The following is a 20,664-nucleotide window of genomic DNA, read 5'->3' as shown; positions in this document are numbered from 1 at the left end:
TCATACATAATCAGAGCGTCAATACATTTTTACCACACTTTTTCTCCTTCCTTTGCTCTTACATCCTTCTAACCTTCCAATTCTTCCTCAAATTTCTACTTTCCTTTATTAAGAGGATTTTCTTTTATCACGAACTTCACTTAATATCCAGTCATTTATCTTGAATTTCGACTTCCTCTTTATGTTTCCTCGCAACTTCCAATGAATTATGATGTGACATATATTATGGTATTTTACGCCACAATGTAAAATAAAGAAAAATTAGAAAGGAATTAAAATTAAATTACAAATACTCAGTGAATCGTTATATTACATACTACAATGATGACACATATCACGCTCCTAAAAATAGTGTTTCAAATATAAAATATATAAATATATAAAATAGCCATGTATCATATCGCCATAGTAATAATTTATTGACGTACTTTGCGAGCAATATTTTTGTTCAAACTGTATCCTTTAGATGTGATGATATCAATATACAAATTTAAAGATATATCGAAGATATTTCGATATATTTGTTTAATATTATATATTATTAGAATTACTTATATCTCACGCTGCAGCGTGAATATTTAACACAGAACATTAACTGACGTTCCTCGTTGAAATGTTAATTGACCAAGCACTCTCATGGTATTAAGTTTCCGCAAGAGCATTCGGAAATTCGTGAAACGTTAACGTACGAACCGCAACCAACGCGATTTACCCAGTCAAACATCTTCCGCCTCACGGTTCGAAACACTTCCAATCCATTCAAAGACTTTCAAATTATACTAATAACTTTTGAACGCCTCAATTTCCTCTGCTCCTCGTGTAATCTCCATATTTCCAATAACAGCAAGGTAGCGTTCCCTTTTCCAGCAAGGCTACCGTGACATTTGACGATACTATGTCGCCGGTAACGCATTAAATAACGTAATTTTGGCCATATGTATGCATCGACCGATTTCATGGGCCAGCATCGTTCAATTCATGCCGAAGAATCACGAATGTATACTACCTCTCATAAGTATTTGAACATCGATTTGTAATAACAGTAAGCAAATTTTGCCAAAGTGTACGAATTACATATACTACAAGTCTAATTGCATACGTATTAGAAAACATAACAATGACGCATTTAATCATTTATTATATGCATTTTAAATACTCTTCTATCAATTTCTACAACTCCTCTTAGTCTGTCGTATAATTAAAAGATTAAGAAATCCACGGATAAATAGTTCAGCAAATAGCAAAATAACTCTATAAAATTTAACAACAACAAACGTCAATTTCATTATTGCATATTGATTATGAAACATTCATTTAATCAGGATTAATGGTTAAAATGAATTAAAGAATTAAAATTACTGTAATCTGATTCATCCGACATTTTGTAATTAAGATACGCCTTGTCAAAAGTAAGCGAGTGCCTGGATACTTTTGAACGTTAGTGTAGGTGTGCATATATAGGTCGAGTGACTTCGAAGACTAGCTGGAAGAATAGCTTCTGCGGTTTCCGTAACGGCAAAACACAATACCCGATAGAGGGTTTCGCGAAGTACGACACCGTTGTCAGCGGAAGGTGCATTAAACGAGGAAGATCCTCCACGTCGAGGCGAGAAGCGGGCGGCTTGTCGTCGAGCATTCCACCGAGCGATGATATAGGGCGCCTCGTGTACACACGCGTTACGTGTTGAAAGTAGTCGTCGTCATGTAACTAGAGTACGGGAATAATGGATAAGGACGAGGAAATGTATATACGAGCGGAGGAAGATATTTTCAAGTGAGGAAACTAGTGGTTGGAAACTTCTTTGACGTTCCGCCATATTCCAAATGATATATAGAAGCGCAACATGATAAAGAATGATAACCGAGGAAGGGAGGAAATTTGCTACCAAAAATCTCATTCTGAATTATCAATTCGTTTATGTGAAGCAGTTCTGGAGCAGGTGTAACTTCATTTTTTGGTTCGACCAGATTTTAAGCAGCGTTAATAGTCTATGTAAAATAGTATTTTCTCGAGATTCATTTTTCGACTCCTTGCCGTGAAAACCGAGTTATCCTGTTGCTTTCCATTCGATCGTGAATGGTGATCATGTTAAGTAACTTGACTTACACGAAAAGAAACTTGAAATCAAACTGTTTGAATCATTGACCGATCTAAACGTGTTTGATTGACTTAACCAATCTAAACGAAGCATGAATGAACTTTCAACCCAGAGACATCCATCAACGCTGCTTCTCAGTAGCTCAACCTATCAGCTTGCTATAATACCATAACGTAATTTGAAATCAAGCTACTTGAATAGTGGACTAATTTAAACTTGACCAATTAACGTAATCAATCTAAACGAGTCCAGTCGAAACCTTTAGCTCTTTGATATCCAATCAACGATGTTCCTCAATAATTCAATCTACCACCTCACTAGAGTGTGTTAACACTAGAATTACTAAAACCAGTCAAAACGGTTGGTACCAAATTTGTTCTTGTAATTAAGTATTAAGAACATACAAATGTTGTTAATATTATTAATGTTTCCTTGCAATTATACGGAGATATGATCCATATATTTATTCATTTTCTTCATATTACTTCGATTCTAATTAATTATGCACGATATATTTAGATACATGTTAAAGAAACTGCTAGATGCAGTATTAATGCAATTTGAAATCTAGCTACTTAAATAACTGACCAATCTTACCTAGACCAATTAACCCAATTAATCTAAACGAATCCAGTCGAAACCCGAGACACTAACCAACGTCGTTTCTCAACAATTCAATCTACCATCACACTATATTATCGCCTCTACAAATCCAGAAGTTCAGAAAAGAAGAACTAAAAACAATAACGAAGCGAAGAGGAGAAAACTCCTCTATGTATAGCGTATACAATTATCGAGAATCCCTTAGCGAGATCGAAGCTGGGATTTACCCCCCTTACGAGAGAAATGGACGCTAATTTCTGCAAGCCACGAGATTGGAGCTCGGCCAGGCCTGCTAGGCAGTGTTAAATTAGGAATAGTAATAATGTTGCCTGGCTAATAATTTATACCGGATGCTTTTACATCCGGAATCGGTTAACGGTACCAGCGGCTTTTAGCCAGTCCCTCCTACGCTACTTACGTACCCTCGATCCCCGAAGTAAAAAACGGAGTTTTATGAAAATTGCCGACCGACTGCAAACGCTTAAGTATTCAGCCTCTAGGAAACGGCATTACGCGAACATAACCGCTTCGCCAGATCGCTCCTAACCGCGCGCGAGCGTTCCCGTTGCAATTCTCCCTGAGCGTTCTTCTGCATCAAACATGCTCGACCAATAGCCTCGTGGAACTTCGATCGAGCGTATAATTTCATCGATCTTTCATCTATAGATAGATCAATGATCCAACGCGAGGTCCTGTACGTAAATAAATTTTCGCGCTAGCTGATGACGTTTTAATCCATTTATAACGAATGACATATCGGTATGTCAAAAGCTTACTGGCAGTTTTTATAGCTGAAATATCGTCACGACACTTCACTGACAATTGTTATGTGTGATTCTGAATTCGGTTTTTTTTTATAATGTTCCTCGATGAAAAGTAATTTTTCTTTTATTTGAATTTTAAGTCAGATTTATTGTTTAAATTTTTGTATTCTGAAAGTACAACGTTGATGCTGTAGATGCAAAATGGCTACGTACATTATATTACAATCATTTTTCTTGAAAGAGAATAACAAAGTTCGAATGGTTCCAAAAATTCAAAAATAGGTAGCAAAATTATCCTGCAACCACCTTTTTTATTTCTATTGACCATATTGGATACATTGACTGTAATAGATAAATATTCAGTTTTTGTTGAACTGCACCTACATAGCTGCAGCTACATTTGACAGACTAAATGTTTAGACTCGTAACATCGTCTCATTGTGTCCAGTGTTTAAGCCCAGGCAGTGCGCAACTATTGTTTTTGCGAATAGGTTAGCCAACAGTCGCTGCTAACCGAGACTAATTAATATCGAATTGCAAATTTTTCATAATCTCGGCTAACTCGCGAAAATAGATTTATTCAAATAATTTCCCAATTAAACTCGTCACTTGTGGTTCACTGATGTCTACGGCACGAAGCTTACGTGAATCTGCTTACGACACGATAGATTCTCGTTTTAATATATCTAACATTGTGTAGAACTCTCATAATTGATCAGGAAGTAGTAAAAGAAACAAACTATGGAAATAATTGTGAAACCGAGAACAAATGAACTATTGATCCGTAAATAGAAAGTTTTACTGTACTTGACAAGCTTGAAGGATCAATTCATATTATGACTTGGTGAGTATATCGATTTTGCGGCTTAACACCACCATGTGTTTTCAGGATGCAAAACCAATGGAGTTCGCTTGTATCACAATCGTATATTTCCAAACAAATAGAGAGGAGGAAGTACGTTTACTGTTCGACGCATCCGCGACAGATTAAGGTACCCACCGTGACATCTAACTACGAGCTTTATACACCGACGAATTGTGTTCTGTATATGTTTTTGGTTAAGTTTCGTCGCGCGGTATCTCTGTGGTGTGGAAGCGCTCTTAACATTCACTTTGGCCTAGTCCCCTCGGTAAATTGCATGGAGTGCAGCCAAAAGTGGTGTGGATAATTAGTGATACGCATCGTACGCATGCCGCGCTGAAATTTTCTTTAAACGCACTTCGCGAAAATTTCAATTTTATGTATATTTTATAACCTATTAGGTTGGATGGAAGCTGTTTATTTTTAACAGAAACTTTCCTTATAGTTTAATGAATAACGTAATTTTATAAAATCTCTATTACTTTCTCAAAACGTTCCACAAGCTTTCCAATAGGTGTAGAATTTTTCTGATTAATTTCGTTGTCTTTCATGAACATAACACTATAGACTTCGTATTAACTCGAGAAAAATGAAAAATATTAATCGAAAAATTATGGAATATCTACCATATCCCTTGGACTTAGAATTAACACCATCTGGTTACCATCTATTCAAACCGTTGCAAGATCCTCTTAACAAAGAAAAGTAACAGAATTTGGACGTCCTTAACGTCTTGCGAAACCATTTCTCGTTCAAACCACAAAAATTCTACGCAGATCGGAAAACTTATCGAGTTTAATAAAATATAGAAGCGCATAAAATTTATCCCGATAGTTCCTCTAAAATTCAACGTAATCGTGCATATAATTTTTCGAATAACCAAAAGTTCGAAGTATCAAAAGTACTCGTAAAAGGAGAGAGATAAAATACAATTCGTGTTTCGTGAACAGATTTTAGAACGATAAAACGCCGTACCGGTGAGCAATTCGACGACGGGGAATGGATCCGTGAGTCATTCGCACGAAAAATGAGGATTTCTGCAGATCGGTCGCGTCTCTCGCTGACTGGCTACATTTACATAATTCGCCAAGGTGCTTTTGCAGATAAAAAAAAGAAAAAATAAGAAAGGAGAAAGAGAGAAATCGAAGAGAAGGAAGAGAAAAAAGATACTCGATTTTATTTCGTGGAAATTTGACGAGATAAGTGAATGGACTTTACGGAGGTTCACGATGCATTTTATATTCCACACCCTATTACCTTGCGTGGAACGTCCTAGCGTCATTTTACAGCGAAGTAACATTTGCCCCGCGGCGTTTATTAAATTTCTGCGAAATTGTGAAATACGCGTCGGACATAAATATTAAACAATAACGGTGGCTCGTACGTTCTGATTAATATTCTCTAAATCAACGTTGTCATGCTTAAACAGTTTCTCTTCGGCTATTTTTACGCAAAATTAACAGCGATAGGTACGGCAGGGGAAGGGCGAATGAAATTTTAGCCGAGAAGGAATGCGTTATCTACCACGGTAATTCACACAGTGCTCCATTTGCAAAATCTTCCGCAATTAACGTCGCTCGGAGGATCGTGTAAACCTCGCTCGTCCGTAAAACTTATGATCTGGAAGATTTTCCAGAACTGCGCAAGGAATTCGCGGAACATCCCTTCGCGTAATCCCGCACTACAACACTCCTAGTCCATAATTTTCGTTCTATTGAAATCAAACTTTACGTCCAAGTATAGAAATAAAACCACTCCTTTCGAATTGCGAACTTTTAATTATACAGAGTGTTCCCTATACAATAAGTAGAAGTACAAATAAGTAGAAAATATTTTATGAGTGATTTTTGGCACATCTAAACGATAAAACAAGTTCATATAAACATATGACCTAAGTGACTTTGTTTTCGAAGTGTAGACACCCGTATAGTAACTGAGTTTCATCATTTTAAAATTCAATCTTGAACTTTGCATGGAATAATCAAATTTCTTGTATATTATGGGCTGCCATTAATTGTTAATATAGTAGAAGGTACTACTTTCTAGAAGAAACTCTACTCTCGTAGGGAATTATGGCCGTTAATTTATTATACTGCTAATAACGAGTTAAATAGTCTGTTTTTAAATATAGATCATTTAAAATCGTCCCCATCCGAATTTGGCAACTTACAAGGGAAATTACTTAGGTCGATCTAAATATCCTTCTCACTCAATTAACCCTACCAAGCCCGTCCTTTAATTGTATTTACAATCAAATTCGTTCTTCCGATAATATTTATCCGGTAATGGTCGTTTAGAAATACCTTTCCTTCTTTTTAATGCTATTCTCACGTATCATGATAAAAGTAATAACGGGGTAATAGATCCAATTATTATCCGAACGCAGATTTTCTCAGATTACGCTTTATCGGTGAACAACACCGCATTTTCTCGCCAATTATCCGCACTCTTCATCGTGCTCGTATCAAACTCTAACCTAAAGTTTGTTCGCGACTCGCGTTTAAGAGCCTCGTAAATTTCTGCTCGCGTCTTATCGAGACCTGTACGTTTTTCACATACATTAGGTGTGCCTCCCTCCATCTAGTTCCAAGTGTATAATAAAAGTCGTCGCGGGATACCCATTATGTTTCATCAACGTCGAATAGACCTCCACGGTTTGCGTAACATCAGACAATTCATTGGGAGCTTCGATCCCGAAACTGCACGTTATCGTCGCTAGAGAGCCTCGTAAAAGCGAACACGGAACATTCCGTATACGGTGTAGCGATCGTACTTCAGGACCACGATGGTTCGTTACGTCTCTCCTGCTCTTCCCTTCCTCTTTGTTTATCCCTTTCCTTCGTTTCTATGCTTCCACCTCCGTCTCATGTGGCTCTCATCTTGGTAATTTCGCTACTCCTTCTTTGTTTCTCACCGGTCCTTCATTTCCTTTTTCCCCTATCGTTTTCTTTATCTCCACTCTTTTATCTACCCTTTGAAATTCACCTAATATCGAACAAAGAAAAGCCACGTGTCCATTGTCACGGTGCAAATTAACGTCTCGAGGAGACACAATGGCAGGACGCCGATCATAGCCGCGAGAATTGCCAATGGGGCTTTCCTTTGATCGCGACTTATGCGCCAGATACGCTGAATCGACGCGTAACACGCGGAAACATTGCGTCTGGGGTTGGCTGCCTCCAAGACTTCAGAAACGTTACACTCCGGGCGCGAGATTCGTTCAATCTGTGAGTCCCCACGGAAACTCAGAGGAGAAACTGCCAAACTTTGGCGAAGGGACCTTTCTAAGTTGGTTGGTCTCTAGTAAGTTGGCATTCGTGTTGAAAAGACGTATTTCTACTAGGATGTTTAGCGACTCTAACTCGTGTGGGTCTGTGAAAAGAGGATTGATAAACAGGATGAATCCTAGCGTCGACTATTAGTTTCAGGTACGTCGGTTCAAAGGAATATAGAATTTGTTTGAAATGTCATTTATCCTTCGAGAACGTAGTAAAATGAGGAAAAATGTAGGATGAATTATTTGGAAATAATTTCTGGTATCAGATAGAATAAAAATTTTGACTGAAAGATACTTTACGGAAAAACGCTTTTAGCTGCCTGTAGGAAATGAATGTTAATATTCGCGTTATGTATGCAGATATTTGAGGTGTGAAATTTATGTTACTATATTTATGCTACTATAGTAGGATATACTGAAGATAGATTTTATCTCTTACAATTGTAGAACTCGGATCAGGATCATATTGTTATGTGCATAAGAATTTAATATTATGCTATTTAGTAGAGAATATTTTCTTATGAGAAACTGAGATACGTGTATTTATAATCATATTGAAAAGAATACAGAAAATGGAACATCGGAATGATTAAAGAAAACAATTAAACGAATATTGATCGATCGAATAAACTAACTAAAATCCTTCATTGACTTATAAAAAGCCTATAGATGTTCGAGAAAGAAACACGAAGACATAAAAAGCTCGATCAACATTTTATAGAATCAATAATGGTCGTTTGTTCGAATGAGCTAAAATACAAACTGGATGTCGACATGGCGATAAAGTCTCGTGTAATCCTATGATCGAGCAATTGCTGCTATTAAATCACAAACGTGGCCAACAATCGCTGCTTTACTTCTCTGTAATTTTCAGCTATAAACATTTCCAATTACCAAACTCCATGAGAACAGAAGCAGAAAAGAAAAATTCTTTCGCGTTAATTATCCTTACAATTAAATCAAATAATTAATGTGCACTGATTTACAAGGACGATTATGGTTTCGTTCGCACGCACGTAACATTCTGGTTGAACTTTATGAAAGGTCGAGATAATTCTTCGCTTTTTGCTCGCGTAAATCGATAACAATGACGGCGGCTGGTCAATTTGAATAATTACGCGCCGGTGCAATCTCACGCGCTCGAACGTGAGCAATTGAACTCCTTTCAGGCGACGCGCGACCCGGGAAACCGATGTTTTCGCTTTACAGCTTTTTCATCGAGCGTGAGCGAGCCCCGACGTCGATTAATTGACCTGCAACTTTTACACACGTGACGAGTCACGCGACTTCGGGTCACTATCGAACCTCTGATACTTTTTAAACGGCTTTTAAACGGTTCACAAAAGTTCTTCTCGTAAAAAGAGTAATTGGTTACTTCTTGCTGAATTTACAGTGTTGAATTCTTCGCACATATTATTAACGTTTATAGCATGCCACTTATGGGCTGCATTTGAGTTGACGTGTAAAAAGAATCTCCATTTTCGTGCGAGAATTTATGTTTGAAGAGGATAAAGGTCAAATAGTGTCAAAATATAGGAATCTTAACTCACTTCAGCATTATACAAAATGTCATAATTCTATCTATCTATATATCTCCTTAACTCTAGAACGCGTACGTCATTCGATATTCCTTTAACAGAAACCCTATTGTTCATAATATTAATTATCTTCTCCAGCCTTTCGTTTCAATGATAATTTTCCTCGAATATTCCGAAATGTAAAATAGAATGCTTAAACAAGAAGGACGGAATATTTCTCCAATGGTTTCCCATATATCGTAGCTCATAAAAATTGTCCTAATTACTCTCGGCCGATATAAACGGGGAAAGGAAGCGAGAAGATAGATGGAACGAGGGCAGCGCGAATCACGAAAATCAATCGTTCTACACGCGCGATATTACGTGAGATATTTGGTAACGAGCGCGGAGATCTCTCCAGCGATTTCGATGGCCTTGTGTAACGAGATTCGGTGAACATCCGTAATTCGGTTATCAGAAGGGCACGCAAAGGAATTTCCAAAACGATGAACATCTACATCGCGCGCGAATTGTCCGAATAATATCGCGAACGTATCCTACGGTGAAACACGCGCGTAAAGGCCGCAATTGGAATTCGTGTTACTCTAATAATGCGATAATAAGATGACTGCGAACGTTTCTACATGTTGGAGATATCCACGTTATGGGGATGAAACGACGACTCGTTGTCGTGCACGACTCTGGCGAAACGCGTCACCGGTAAGTTGCTTTTCGCGACAGAATATCCGGGTAATCGCTGGCTGGCTACGTTTCCCGTCGTTTCTTTGGAGAAACGCGAGAGAAACGCGAGAGAAACGCGGACAGACGTTTTATATTTTATGGAACGTTTCACGTTGCTTGGAAGTTTCTGTTACTCGGCTGCAATACTTCGTCTATGGTGAAGGATTGGTAGGCAACGAAATAAATAAAACGAGAATTACTAGAGTAATTCGATAGTAATATATTTGACAAACGATTTATCCATACAATGATTACTGATTTCGGGAGATCACCTGTCGATGTTAAAATTTTCGAAATATTATTTGTATCTTACTCCCTTATTCTATCTGGTCTCTTATTTCTAAAATTGCCCAATGTATTCCTTGTATTTATTATTCCCTAAATTGACCACTCTGTCCTTTAAACTTCTCTTTCAATTTTGGCTCTCAATGATAGAACACTCGTCTCTTAGAGAAATCCGAATTTTTATTTAACTATTACAATCTAACAGAGAATTTCGAAAAATTCAACATTTGAGCATCTTCAATTATAAAGACTCTTATCAAGTAAATATATACTTCATTGAACAAAATAGTTATACTAGTCTCGTTGTTGTAAAACATTGATTTAATACGACTAAAATTATCAGATAATTCATGAGATTGTGATTCTAGTAGCGAAGATATTGACATTTTTAGTGAAGGGTTAAATCAACCCTACAAAGGAAGTAACTTATTCTTCGACCAATATATTCATTCTTCCGTACTTTATGTACGAACATAAAACAGTTTCACACTCTAAATTGTTTTATTGTATATCATATATTTAATTTATTACATTGATCCGTAGGTAATTAGAATGACTAGAATAAGATGTTACAATATACACTCTAAATTGTTTTATTGTATATCATATATTTAACTTATTATATTGTTCCGTAGGTAATTAAAGTGATTAGAATAAGATGCTACAATATATGTTATAAATCCAATCTAAGATTTCGCGAAACTTAAATATCAAAAATATTCGCTATTTTAGGCTTGACCCGATCAATGGAGAGTTCGCCACCGATCAAAATTCTATATTTCAAGCACCAAAATCCCAAAGCAAACAGCGAATAGAGCAATCTGCTTTAACTGGTAAATTTGCAGCGCGATTAGCAGAAGAACGCTTTGCTCGAAGTAAGCTCGGCTCAAAATTCCGAGGACAGATTGGTATCTGTTTGCCGTGGGGATGAAACATGAGCGTGAAGAGGGGTGCAACGAAGTGACGCGCGATCTGTCCACATGATGAGTTGCGAGATGTGGGATGATGAACGCGTAAACGATGTCACAACTTTTTGACTTATGATAGAGTCGACAGAAACTGTCCTCCGAACTTTGAGCTGCTTGGTGAAACTGCGCCTCTGACTAAATAACTATTGTGTGGAAATATCGCACGAAAGCGATTGAAACTGGTAAAGTTTTAGGGAGAAGAATAGGACGGAGGTTCAACAGGCTTCGGAGAAAATGAACCTCGTGTCGAGCTCAACGAGCTGATCATAAGAAAATATGAGAAACGGGTTGATAGGTAATTAGGTATGATATGGCACTTCTTAAGGCGTTTCATAGTATAGACAGCTCTTCGTATAGAGTCCAAATTACATCGCAAATACCTCGAACTATAGATACATTATGAAGATTACAATGTACGTACATATTTATGATGCAGTTTAAATTACAAAATGGATATATTGACATTGACAGCACTAATTAATGATAAAATGTAACAATTCGGCTAATAAAGGTTATGCACTAACATATTTACTGCATTATATTCAACTTATAATAATTATCGTACTAATTTTTAAAATAATGTAGACTATAGATTAAGAAAGACACGTTCCTCAAATTCTTTCAAAGAAAATTTTGAAAGTTTTGTCATCAATCACCAACGAATTTGATATTTCTCAAATACGAATCTCTCACATTTGAACAAATGAACCATAATGTTTAATTAAGAGATTCTCGCCAAGAATTTACACAGACATAATATCCTAGAAAATCCTCTTTAATCATGCTGTTCACACAAGTGCATCCTGCGAGCCAACCTCTACTATCCTTTCGCCTAAGGCACGAGCTTATTGGGAAGCCCTATCAACGAATCCACTATCCAACACTGAACTGTTTCCCTTTTCTTTGCTTTCTCATTCTTTTTTCTTTCCTTCGTCTCTCCATTTTAACACGATGTGTTAGGAAATTTCGCGACGTAGATATAATACTATACGACTATATAGTGTTCGCTAATGCACTACATCCATGTTATTCCTTCAACAAGCTAAAATGATCATCCCTGAGATATCGCGGCGAATATTGGCGATACACGCTAAGTATAACCATTACTTTCAACAGAGAACATAGTAATACTTGACTCGACCTGCGTCTCGAAGCTTTGCCTTGTGCTTAATCTCCGCTGTTTATGGCTGTGTCTCGTAAATGGCTTGTTCCGTCGCGGAACGCGTAATAAATAGCCGCGTAATCTCGAAACCTTAAAAAGTAATATCCCCACCGGAGGAAGATATCGAGGACCGCTAGCGGTTCCGTTCCATCGATTCCGGCGTCGAAACTCAGGCGACGAATCGATCCGACACATATTTCCGACGCAAGCCTCCAAAACGTACGACGAGCTTGGCTCTGGAAAAACTTTCCCCGACAGACTTAGTTGCATCCAACTTCTATAACTTCATCGCGCGACAAGGGAAACGCAATTCGTACGTATACAACGCCCGCGAAGTTTTGCGACCTGGCAATTTCCACGCGTCTCCATTTTTTGCACCGGCTCCACGGAGCGTTAAATCTTCGCGAGAAACGCGTCCCAGAGCTCTTGCGATTTCCAAGACTAGCAAATTGTTCGTCCCTTTCGGAGACCCTCTGTTGGTCGACATGAACGAAACAAATTGCGACGACAGGATCGAATTCGTGTTCCCATAGATAAATCAGAGTTTGTTTAGTATAGAGTGTTTAGATATCGTGAATTAAATGAAACATAGCGTAACAAAGAGAAAAGCGAAAAAGCAACATTTTCTGACCAATAAGATATGAGCTGTTCAGAAGCCACATCAACCCTATAAATTGAGAGATAAATAAAAATGATGATATTACAAACACTATTTTTCGCATTAGAATTTACCACTATAAGAGCCTCTCTTTTTGGATTTATTTTTTATAATCACAGTTTGGTTTTAATAGAATTTACTAATGTGAATTGACAAACGCCTACCTAAGGGCAATCCTTTCAACACGCATCATTTCCATGATGATATCGGAATATCTCGAAACCATTAAAACGTAAAATCACAGTAACGTAATCTCTGAATTTGGTAATACTTAGCACTATGTTACTTCGTTTCGTATCTCAATGCTATCAATTTTCCATTCAAAACTTAAGAAAAGTTCCACATAGACGACCGTTGCAAACGGGTGGCATATCTATAGGCGTAACAAACCAGCATCTTCTAAACTTTATTAAAAAAGATAAAACCATACGTACATAATAAATAAGAAACATGTTCTTTTCAACATTCTTTATTACTCTATGTTCAACCCAAGTCACAGTTTGGAAACTTTCTATACGTGTATATAGCTTATATATCGTCGACGTCAAGAAACAAGCTGAATACCAAACTAAGACGAAAGCAATCGTGCGACGTTCGTCTTGTTTCCGGTTAGAAGTCAGCCAGAACCGATGCATGGCTTAATACGACGCTGTGAACCGAGTCAAAGCGGAAAGTTGTCTTTGAGCGGACGCGCGTCCAACTGCGTCCACCACTAGCGTTACGATGAATATGTAACGCGCGGCAGAACTTCCGCTGGATCGTTCGACGCCGATTAAAGTGGAAAACACTGATCGATTCGCGGGATCTTAATTAACCCTGAACGGACGGGTCGGGTCAAAGTGAGTCTGGCTACTTCTTTTGAAGCGACGTTCAGGGAAACTTGTTTACCTTGGACTAGATAGGTTGTTGAACTCGCCGGGGGAATAATTTAAGCGAAGAATATACATAAAAACTTTTCGAGGTCTGCGATTATTAAAAAATCAGGGGGCGAATTTAAAAAAAAAAAGAGGAAAAGGAAATAGTAAAGGTAAGTGCATGAATCAATGAAAATTCAGGTAATAGCCAAAGGTCAGCGATGCAGTTAAAAGACAAATCGAATGTTTTAAACTTTAAACTACCGAGATTAAGAGTTGTATAGCTAAAATATTACTGTTACTTTATTCACTGCAGCTTTGTTTTATATAACAATAGAACGGAACTTCGTTTATATGAATCCCATTTATTCCGAACGAAATTTTGGTTGTTACCGGATTAAATGAAATTCTACTGGTCCATCTACAATCCAGTTACCTAACTGTAAACGTAAATTCCTACTATATGAACAAAAAATTCATAGGTATTGGAAAATATCAATTGACTCTACTTATACGAACTCCAATTATACGTACGTGTAAACTATTTATTTCCCGACAAGTTCATATAAAACGAAGTTATATTATCTTTTATATCTTATATAGTCTATCATTTATTATTTAATATGTAATAAAGATCAAGTCCTGAAACAGCAAAAAAGCACTGTGACGGATCGTGTTACGGTTCTAGTATATATCTGAACCCGCAATAAACGTTCGATGGACCGTTTCATTTACTTGCTGTTGAATTTTGACGAGCATCTCGTTAATTGCTCTGTCGTGCTAGAAGAACGAAAGGTTAACAAAACGGACCAGTTATATGCGATCGGATTATACAGCGAGAGTATATTACTGCACCACGATAGTCGATTCTAAGCATCTTATAGATGAGTTAATGCGAGCCTGAAGTTTACTTGGCAATTTTCTTGGCATTTTATCACGCGGGCTTGTGTATCAAAGTGCGAGAAGTTTCACGTATCGAACGAACGCCGAAATTTTGTAGGGAATTGGGTTGTCGCGATCCCATTACCTCTAGGGTGAACCCCACTCTATGCAAAATCGAAGCTGCAGAGAATGGTCTTTTCTTTCGACGAGCAATTTCAAATAACGACGTTACCCTGGCGTCTCACCTACCAAATGAAGTCCGATGCGACAACGACGAGATTATCGGACGATGCTGCCGGAATATCAAGTAAGAAGCAACAATCGAATTCATCCCTTGAAAGATTTCTCGCAGATACATCCCTATCCATCGACAGGAAATAATGCTTTCTTTTGGAACGACAATCTTTTGGAAAAGAACGCGGCTTCCCCTTTGATTTGTTTATGTCAAAATATTCGAATCTTACAAATATACGTTAATGGACAAGAGTATGGACACAGACTAGCTTCTTTTTTGTAAAACACTGTGTATCTTTATTTAATTCTTCTCAAGAACATCATTTTTGAGCGTTAAAAGTAAATGGTTATGACATAGATCTCGGTTTCTGAAACGAGTACGCGTCATTCCGAATAATTGTTATGAGCAGGTGGAATTCTTCTAAATTAAGAATATATCTTATATATAGTCGTATATCCTACATCTTTTCTTTGTCTATCAATAGATGAAGTTCTGTATCTTAACTCATTATTACTATTATTGTTAATGATTATTATAAACGTTATTATTATTAACCTATAAAATTATTCTAGAATAGACTCCCGCATCAAATTTGAAATAATTGAAATCTTATATGCTGCTAAGAACAGTCCATTGTATATCTCGTATTATTTAGCTTCATCGTGAAGCTGCTTAACGATGATGAATTTTTATGTTATATTTAAGCTTCAAACTGGAAAGCGATATTTTACAAGTAAATTAGATAAAGTATCGTAAATTTATACAGGATTTACATGAAAATCTGGTCTGTGCCAATACTTCCCTTCATCGCTGTATATATTTAATTCCATTAATTTAATTAATGTATTAATTTAATGTATTTAATTTAATATATTTAATCCAATGTATTTAATGATGGCTTTTTGGTTTTATCGCGCTAAGAGTTTAATGATCGAACTATTGGACGCTTCGCGTGAGGTAGAGAGTATGGTGGATCTCGAAGTACTTGTATCGAGAAGTTACTCGAGCGGAGAAGGAAGATAACCTATAGCATTAAGGACATAGACCATTACGTTCGAGACAGAAGGCAATGCGAGTATGAAACATGAGTATTTATGCCTCAAGCGATACAGCACGCGTTCTGAGTTGTTCGAATACACAAAACGTCGGTAAAAATGGCTTTGATATTTTGTGAAGTTACGATATTCACGAAATAAGTTCGAATCAATCATTCCGCTGAAAAACGTGCAAATTTGTTTCCACGTTTGTGAGGGACGTTCAATGTATCTTCTTCCTATCTTAATATAAAAGTGGCATCTATAAATTGCATATCGATACACTTTTCACACAACCTGCATAAGGCATATATTTGTTATTCATTATGCGAAATTTTCCTTCTCAATTTTCCTTTTGAAGTTCTATCATTTATTCAGATATCTGGTAAATCACATAATGGAATGTTCCCTTATAAAAGGACATCTGCTTAAACGTAGGTAAGTACATACTACATTTGAAATTCAAGGATAAACAAACATCAGCCACTCAAAAGCCAAACTGATCAACACTCCGCACTTCTTATTAATTTCCCAATTTCCTTAAATAAGTAGATAATTCATATCCAATTTTCAAAAACAAACGGCATACTCCCGTAAGATTTATTCGTCGCATGAGGATAACATAAATCGTAAGGTAAATTAAAAAAAAAACCAATGTTTGTAACGATCATCACTTTTTCGTACTTTCTGTTTACGAAGTTGATCAATGTAACTTTTGAGTAGCTCACATATACAAACACGATTTTCGTATTCCGAGAGCGATTAGTAAACATCTTGTCCCGGGAATGCGTCGCAATTCACGAACGAAACATAACATTCAATATCGAGATATTTATGTATTGTACTCACTGTCCTTCACACAAAAGGCGCCGATAATCCAGAGTGGGAAGAGTGGCACGATGAACACGTTCCAGTGTCTTGCGTTCGTGTTGCACCGTAGACTCCTCCCGACGTGCAGCCTAAGGTAAATCATGATCGTTCCACGTGAACTCTCCGCGGCTCGATCATAGCAACCGATTGTCAAGCATCATCATCCACCAATTCCACCGACACTGTACGTTTCTTCGAATTAATCGAGATCGAAGGATCTCTGCCTTGACTTGCCTTCACGGGAACTGTCTTCCTGTATCCTCGCGCTGCGTGTCTTTCACGCACTGTTCCCACATCTTCTTCAGTGTAACATGGAGTAACAATTAACCGACACGACGATCGAAATTAATCGACACTAACAATAGATCGCAATCGAACACGAAAACGCGACGCAGAATAGCAAAGAAGCACACTAGAAAAATCACTTTAAACTTCGTCAGATGCAACTATGTAGAGGTTTCGTGACGGGTTAGGAAGCCACGCAAGCGGTTAGAACACGCGTGATCATTGTCGAAACGATAGTAACATCACTCACGGTGCAACGATCGCACGCGATTGTTCGACACGTTTCTCTCCCGGTCTTTCTCTCGATTTCATATCACACTACTTTATAACTTCTTTAACATTAATTAACTTCCGACTTTCAACTTTTCCGCGCGAATTATTCCGTTTACGTTATTATACATAGATGTACGCGACACGTTCCCGATGAAAATTCACGTTCGATAAATATGATTTTGACTGTCAACCGGGAACGATGTAATGCGCGCCACTCGCACTTGGCGAGATTTCGCTGTTCCACACTGTATCAGCAACACCGGGCCGTGCGGTGCACACCGCTACGCTAAGCTGCCACGGCCGACGTTAGCGTCGCCACTGTCGCTCTGCCTGCCACCACTACTCCAGCTTCCCCTTCCACAGCCACTCGCGCCCCACTTCTGCGCGCTACCCCTACCATAGAACCAGCCAACTCGCTATGACACTAGTACCACCACCACGACAGCGAAGCCAGCTGCCGACGTCGACGTCGTGGATCGTCGCCGTTGCTGCCGTCGTCTACGTCGTCCTCCTGCTCCGCGACGTCGTTGCCACAGTCGTCGTACTACGTCGATCGAAAAGAGCCTGCGTTGTACGCGCTCGCGCACATGCTTTACCTCGCATGCGTATTGAACGCACGGTTTCTCTCACTTTCTCCGTTGCATAGTTTCGTTGATAGGGTTGTCTCATTCGCACTCTCCGCTCGTCTTTCGCTCTTTCGTTTGCTTCTCTCGTCTCTACTCGCGCAGTATCGCGTATCCAGACTAGCCGAGAGGGTCTCTTGGAAAAAGAAAAGCGGCACCCGTGAATGGAGATGAATGAAGAGGGGAATTTATGTTAATTTTGAGTATCGCACCGCGGCACGATTTGAATATAAGTTAGGCGCGACGCTAGTTGATTGTAGAGGGAATCGAGCGGAACCGGAACTGCGCGCTCTTTCCCCGCTTTTTTGAGCCTCATGTTCTTTGTTCCTTTACGTGTATTCTCTATTCTCGCTTTTGGTTCTGTTTCTTTACTGCATGACGATTGCATAGTATCTAACAAAGGAGATAGAGCCGAATGGATTCCTAGTATACGTAGATTTTTTAAGATACAAGAATATTCGTTAGGTACTATTAGCTTCGAATGATTCATTCATGATCTGTCAAAGGTTGTGCAACGAGGTTGATCCTCTTTGTTACTCGAATATCAGATATATATCTGTAAAAAAGAAGGATAATTCGTTACACGAGAGAATTATATTGATTTCCGCGATTTAGGTCATAGTTCTATAATGTATATATAGATACTATTAATTTCAATAATACGTGCATTTGTGGTTTGTAATAGCCACGTAATGGACTCGCTAATGGCGCTAATCGCATGAACTGCGCCTTTCGCTTCCTTTTGTCGTGTTTCTTTAATCAATATTCTCGTCCATCATCATTCCCCTTCCGACATTCCTCTGTCCCGGTCCTTTTCGTCTGGGCAATTGTTTTCCTTTCCGCCTTCTCCTTCGTCTTCTGGTTCCTCGACTAAATTCATTCGAGACTGATGGAAGAAGTTTCTGAAACAAGGCTACTGCACGCGCACTTGTAAGAATGTGAACCGGAAAATGTGGATCGGCGAGGAAACAGGGGTGGGTTTGAAAGGGTGAGTTACTGAAGGGGCAATGTGGCTCTCGAAGACGGAATTCCTGTTAATTCCAAATAAAGCGACATTTTTCTCTGTAATGTTCAAATAGAAGTGCGAATCGAATTGGTTAATTATATTGGGAATTGAATACAAATTCCTTCGTGTTTCTCCGGTGTTGCTCCTTCCTTTTTCTTCATCTCCTTCTCCTGTCAGTTCTTTTTTTTAACAACTACGAACGTCCTCGTTCCATCGTCGTCCAGGCGTGCTTGTTTCCATTCCCCTTTGCATACTTTCGCCTTTTTTCCGCTCCCGCCCGTTCTCCACCCTTATCTTGCCCTGTAACCCCCGTCGAACCAGCCATCGCCCTTCCTTTTCCTTTATCGCGGCGCAGAAGCCGGTTCTTTGTACTGGTGCTCGCGCTGGAATGCAAAAATTTTCAGAGAGACGAGAAGATATTGAAGAATCATGAATAGAAATGACAAAGGTTTGCGTTTATATTAATTCCAGATATAGATGTCCAGACCTCTACTAACTCACTGCTCTGCTTTTCTGGTGCAATGTTGAATAGAGACACAGTTGACAGTGTTTAATTACACAAAGAAACAAATTCAGTCATTTCCCTGTGATTTCGGTGCTTCTTCGTAACTGACCACGGGTTGTCTTCCTTCAGGCCCGATTCTCTGGTGGCCTCTTTGCTACGTTAATCGTATTTTTACCCAGTTTCCGGCTTCTTTCCCTCTTTCTTTCCCCAACCCTCTTCGTTTCCTGCTTTTTTTCATCTAAATTAGTTTGCTTAATCCATCCGCGGGCTTCGACCCGCTTTCCCGTGGCTCCCATCTTAAATTTTCTTCGTGGAAAGTCTCTTTGCCTTTCTTTTGGTCGACCGTTCTTTTTTCTCTTTTCTTCGTTCTAAATTTTTTCTGTCGTCGTCGCGAAACTTACCGGAAGAGAAAATAGAGAGATCCGGAGAGAGGACGTGGACAAGCGTGTATCGGCGAGAAAAGAAAGAATGAGAAAAGAGAGGGCGAAAGAAAAATTACTGATACAAGGGGAATAGGATTTGATGGGCCAGAGATAGTTTGGACTCTCCCCAGGTAAAAAAACCATAAACAAACGTGTTTAATTATAGCAGGATCCTGTTTTGGTTCATCCACGTTTCTCTTTCCTACCTCTATTAGTTAATACTGGTCGTATGCTCAGTTTCATGGTACACGGTTTTATGCTTTCGTTCAGACCTCACGGTCACTTCGTTCTCTTTTTCTTCGTTGCTTTGATAATACTTTCTCTCTGTCTGGTCACTTTATCATTTTTGTCCATCGTTATCTCTTCCTCTTTCCTTTTTCTTCCTTTCGCTGTCCCCTTTATTTTTCCTCCATAAGAATGGGTTCTCTATAAATTATTCGAAACAATGCTGGAAAAATACCTTTGAAATTTGCTTTAACGTCGCTGTGTACGCTCGCACCCTTTCGCTCTTGTTGCTCTGAGACAACCCCTCGACTTCCTGGTCACGTTTCACGGTGTTTAACACGACTACTGATTTTCAGCGTCCATTTTCTCCGTCCTTCTTACCATTTTCATCATTTTCGCCTCGTTTCCTCGTCCTTGTTCCTCTCTTTCCTAATTTGGTAAAGGCCAACGATGCGTTAACGCAACGTTTCATTTATAATTTCTTTTTAGTCAGTTCACATTATTCAATTCCATT

At 38.5% G+C, this 20,664-nt stretch overlaps 1 protein-coding gene across 1 annotated transcript in view; it reads right to left on the bottom strand.

The window, feature by feature from the left end:
- The window catches only part of LOC100650879 (hemicentin-1), a 300,856-nt gene extending 282,976 nt beyond the window's left edge, over positions 1 to 17,880 (bottom strand). Inside the window, exon 1 of the mRNA XM_003395270.4 lies at positions 16,791 to 17,880. Coding sequence (XP_003395318.1) covers positions 16,791 to 16,914 — 124 coding nt within the window. The 5' untranslated portion in view covers positions 16,915 to 17,880. The remainder of the gene's footprint in view (positions 1 to 16,790) is intronic.
- Positions 17,881 to 20,664: the final 2,784 nt, after the last annotated feature.

The sequence above is a fragment of the Bombus terrestris genome, chromosome 5 (genome assembly GCF_910591885.1).
Source record: "Bombus terrestris chromosome 5, iyBomTerr1.2, whole genome shotgun sequence".
Classification (NCBI taxonomy): Eukaryota; Metazoa; Arthropoda; class Insecta; order Hymenoptera; family Apidae; genus Bombus; species Bombus terrestris.
The sequence above is the reverse complement of the archived record's forward strand: the minus strand, read 5'-3'. Positions and strand labels throughout refer to the sequence as shown.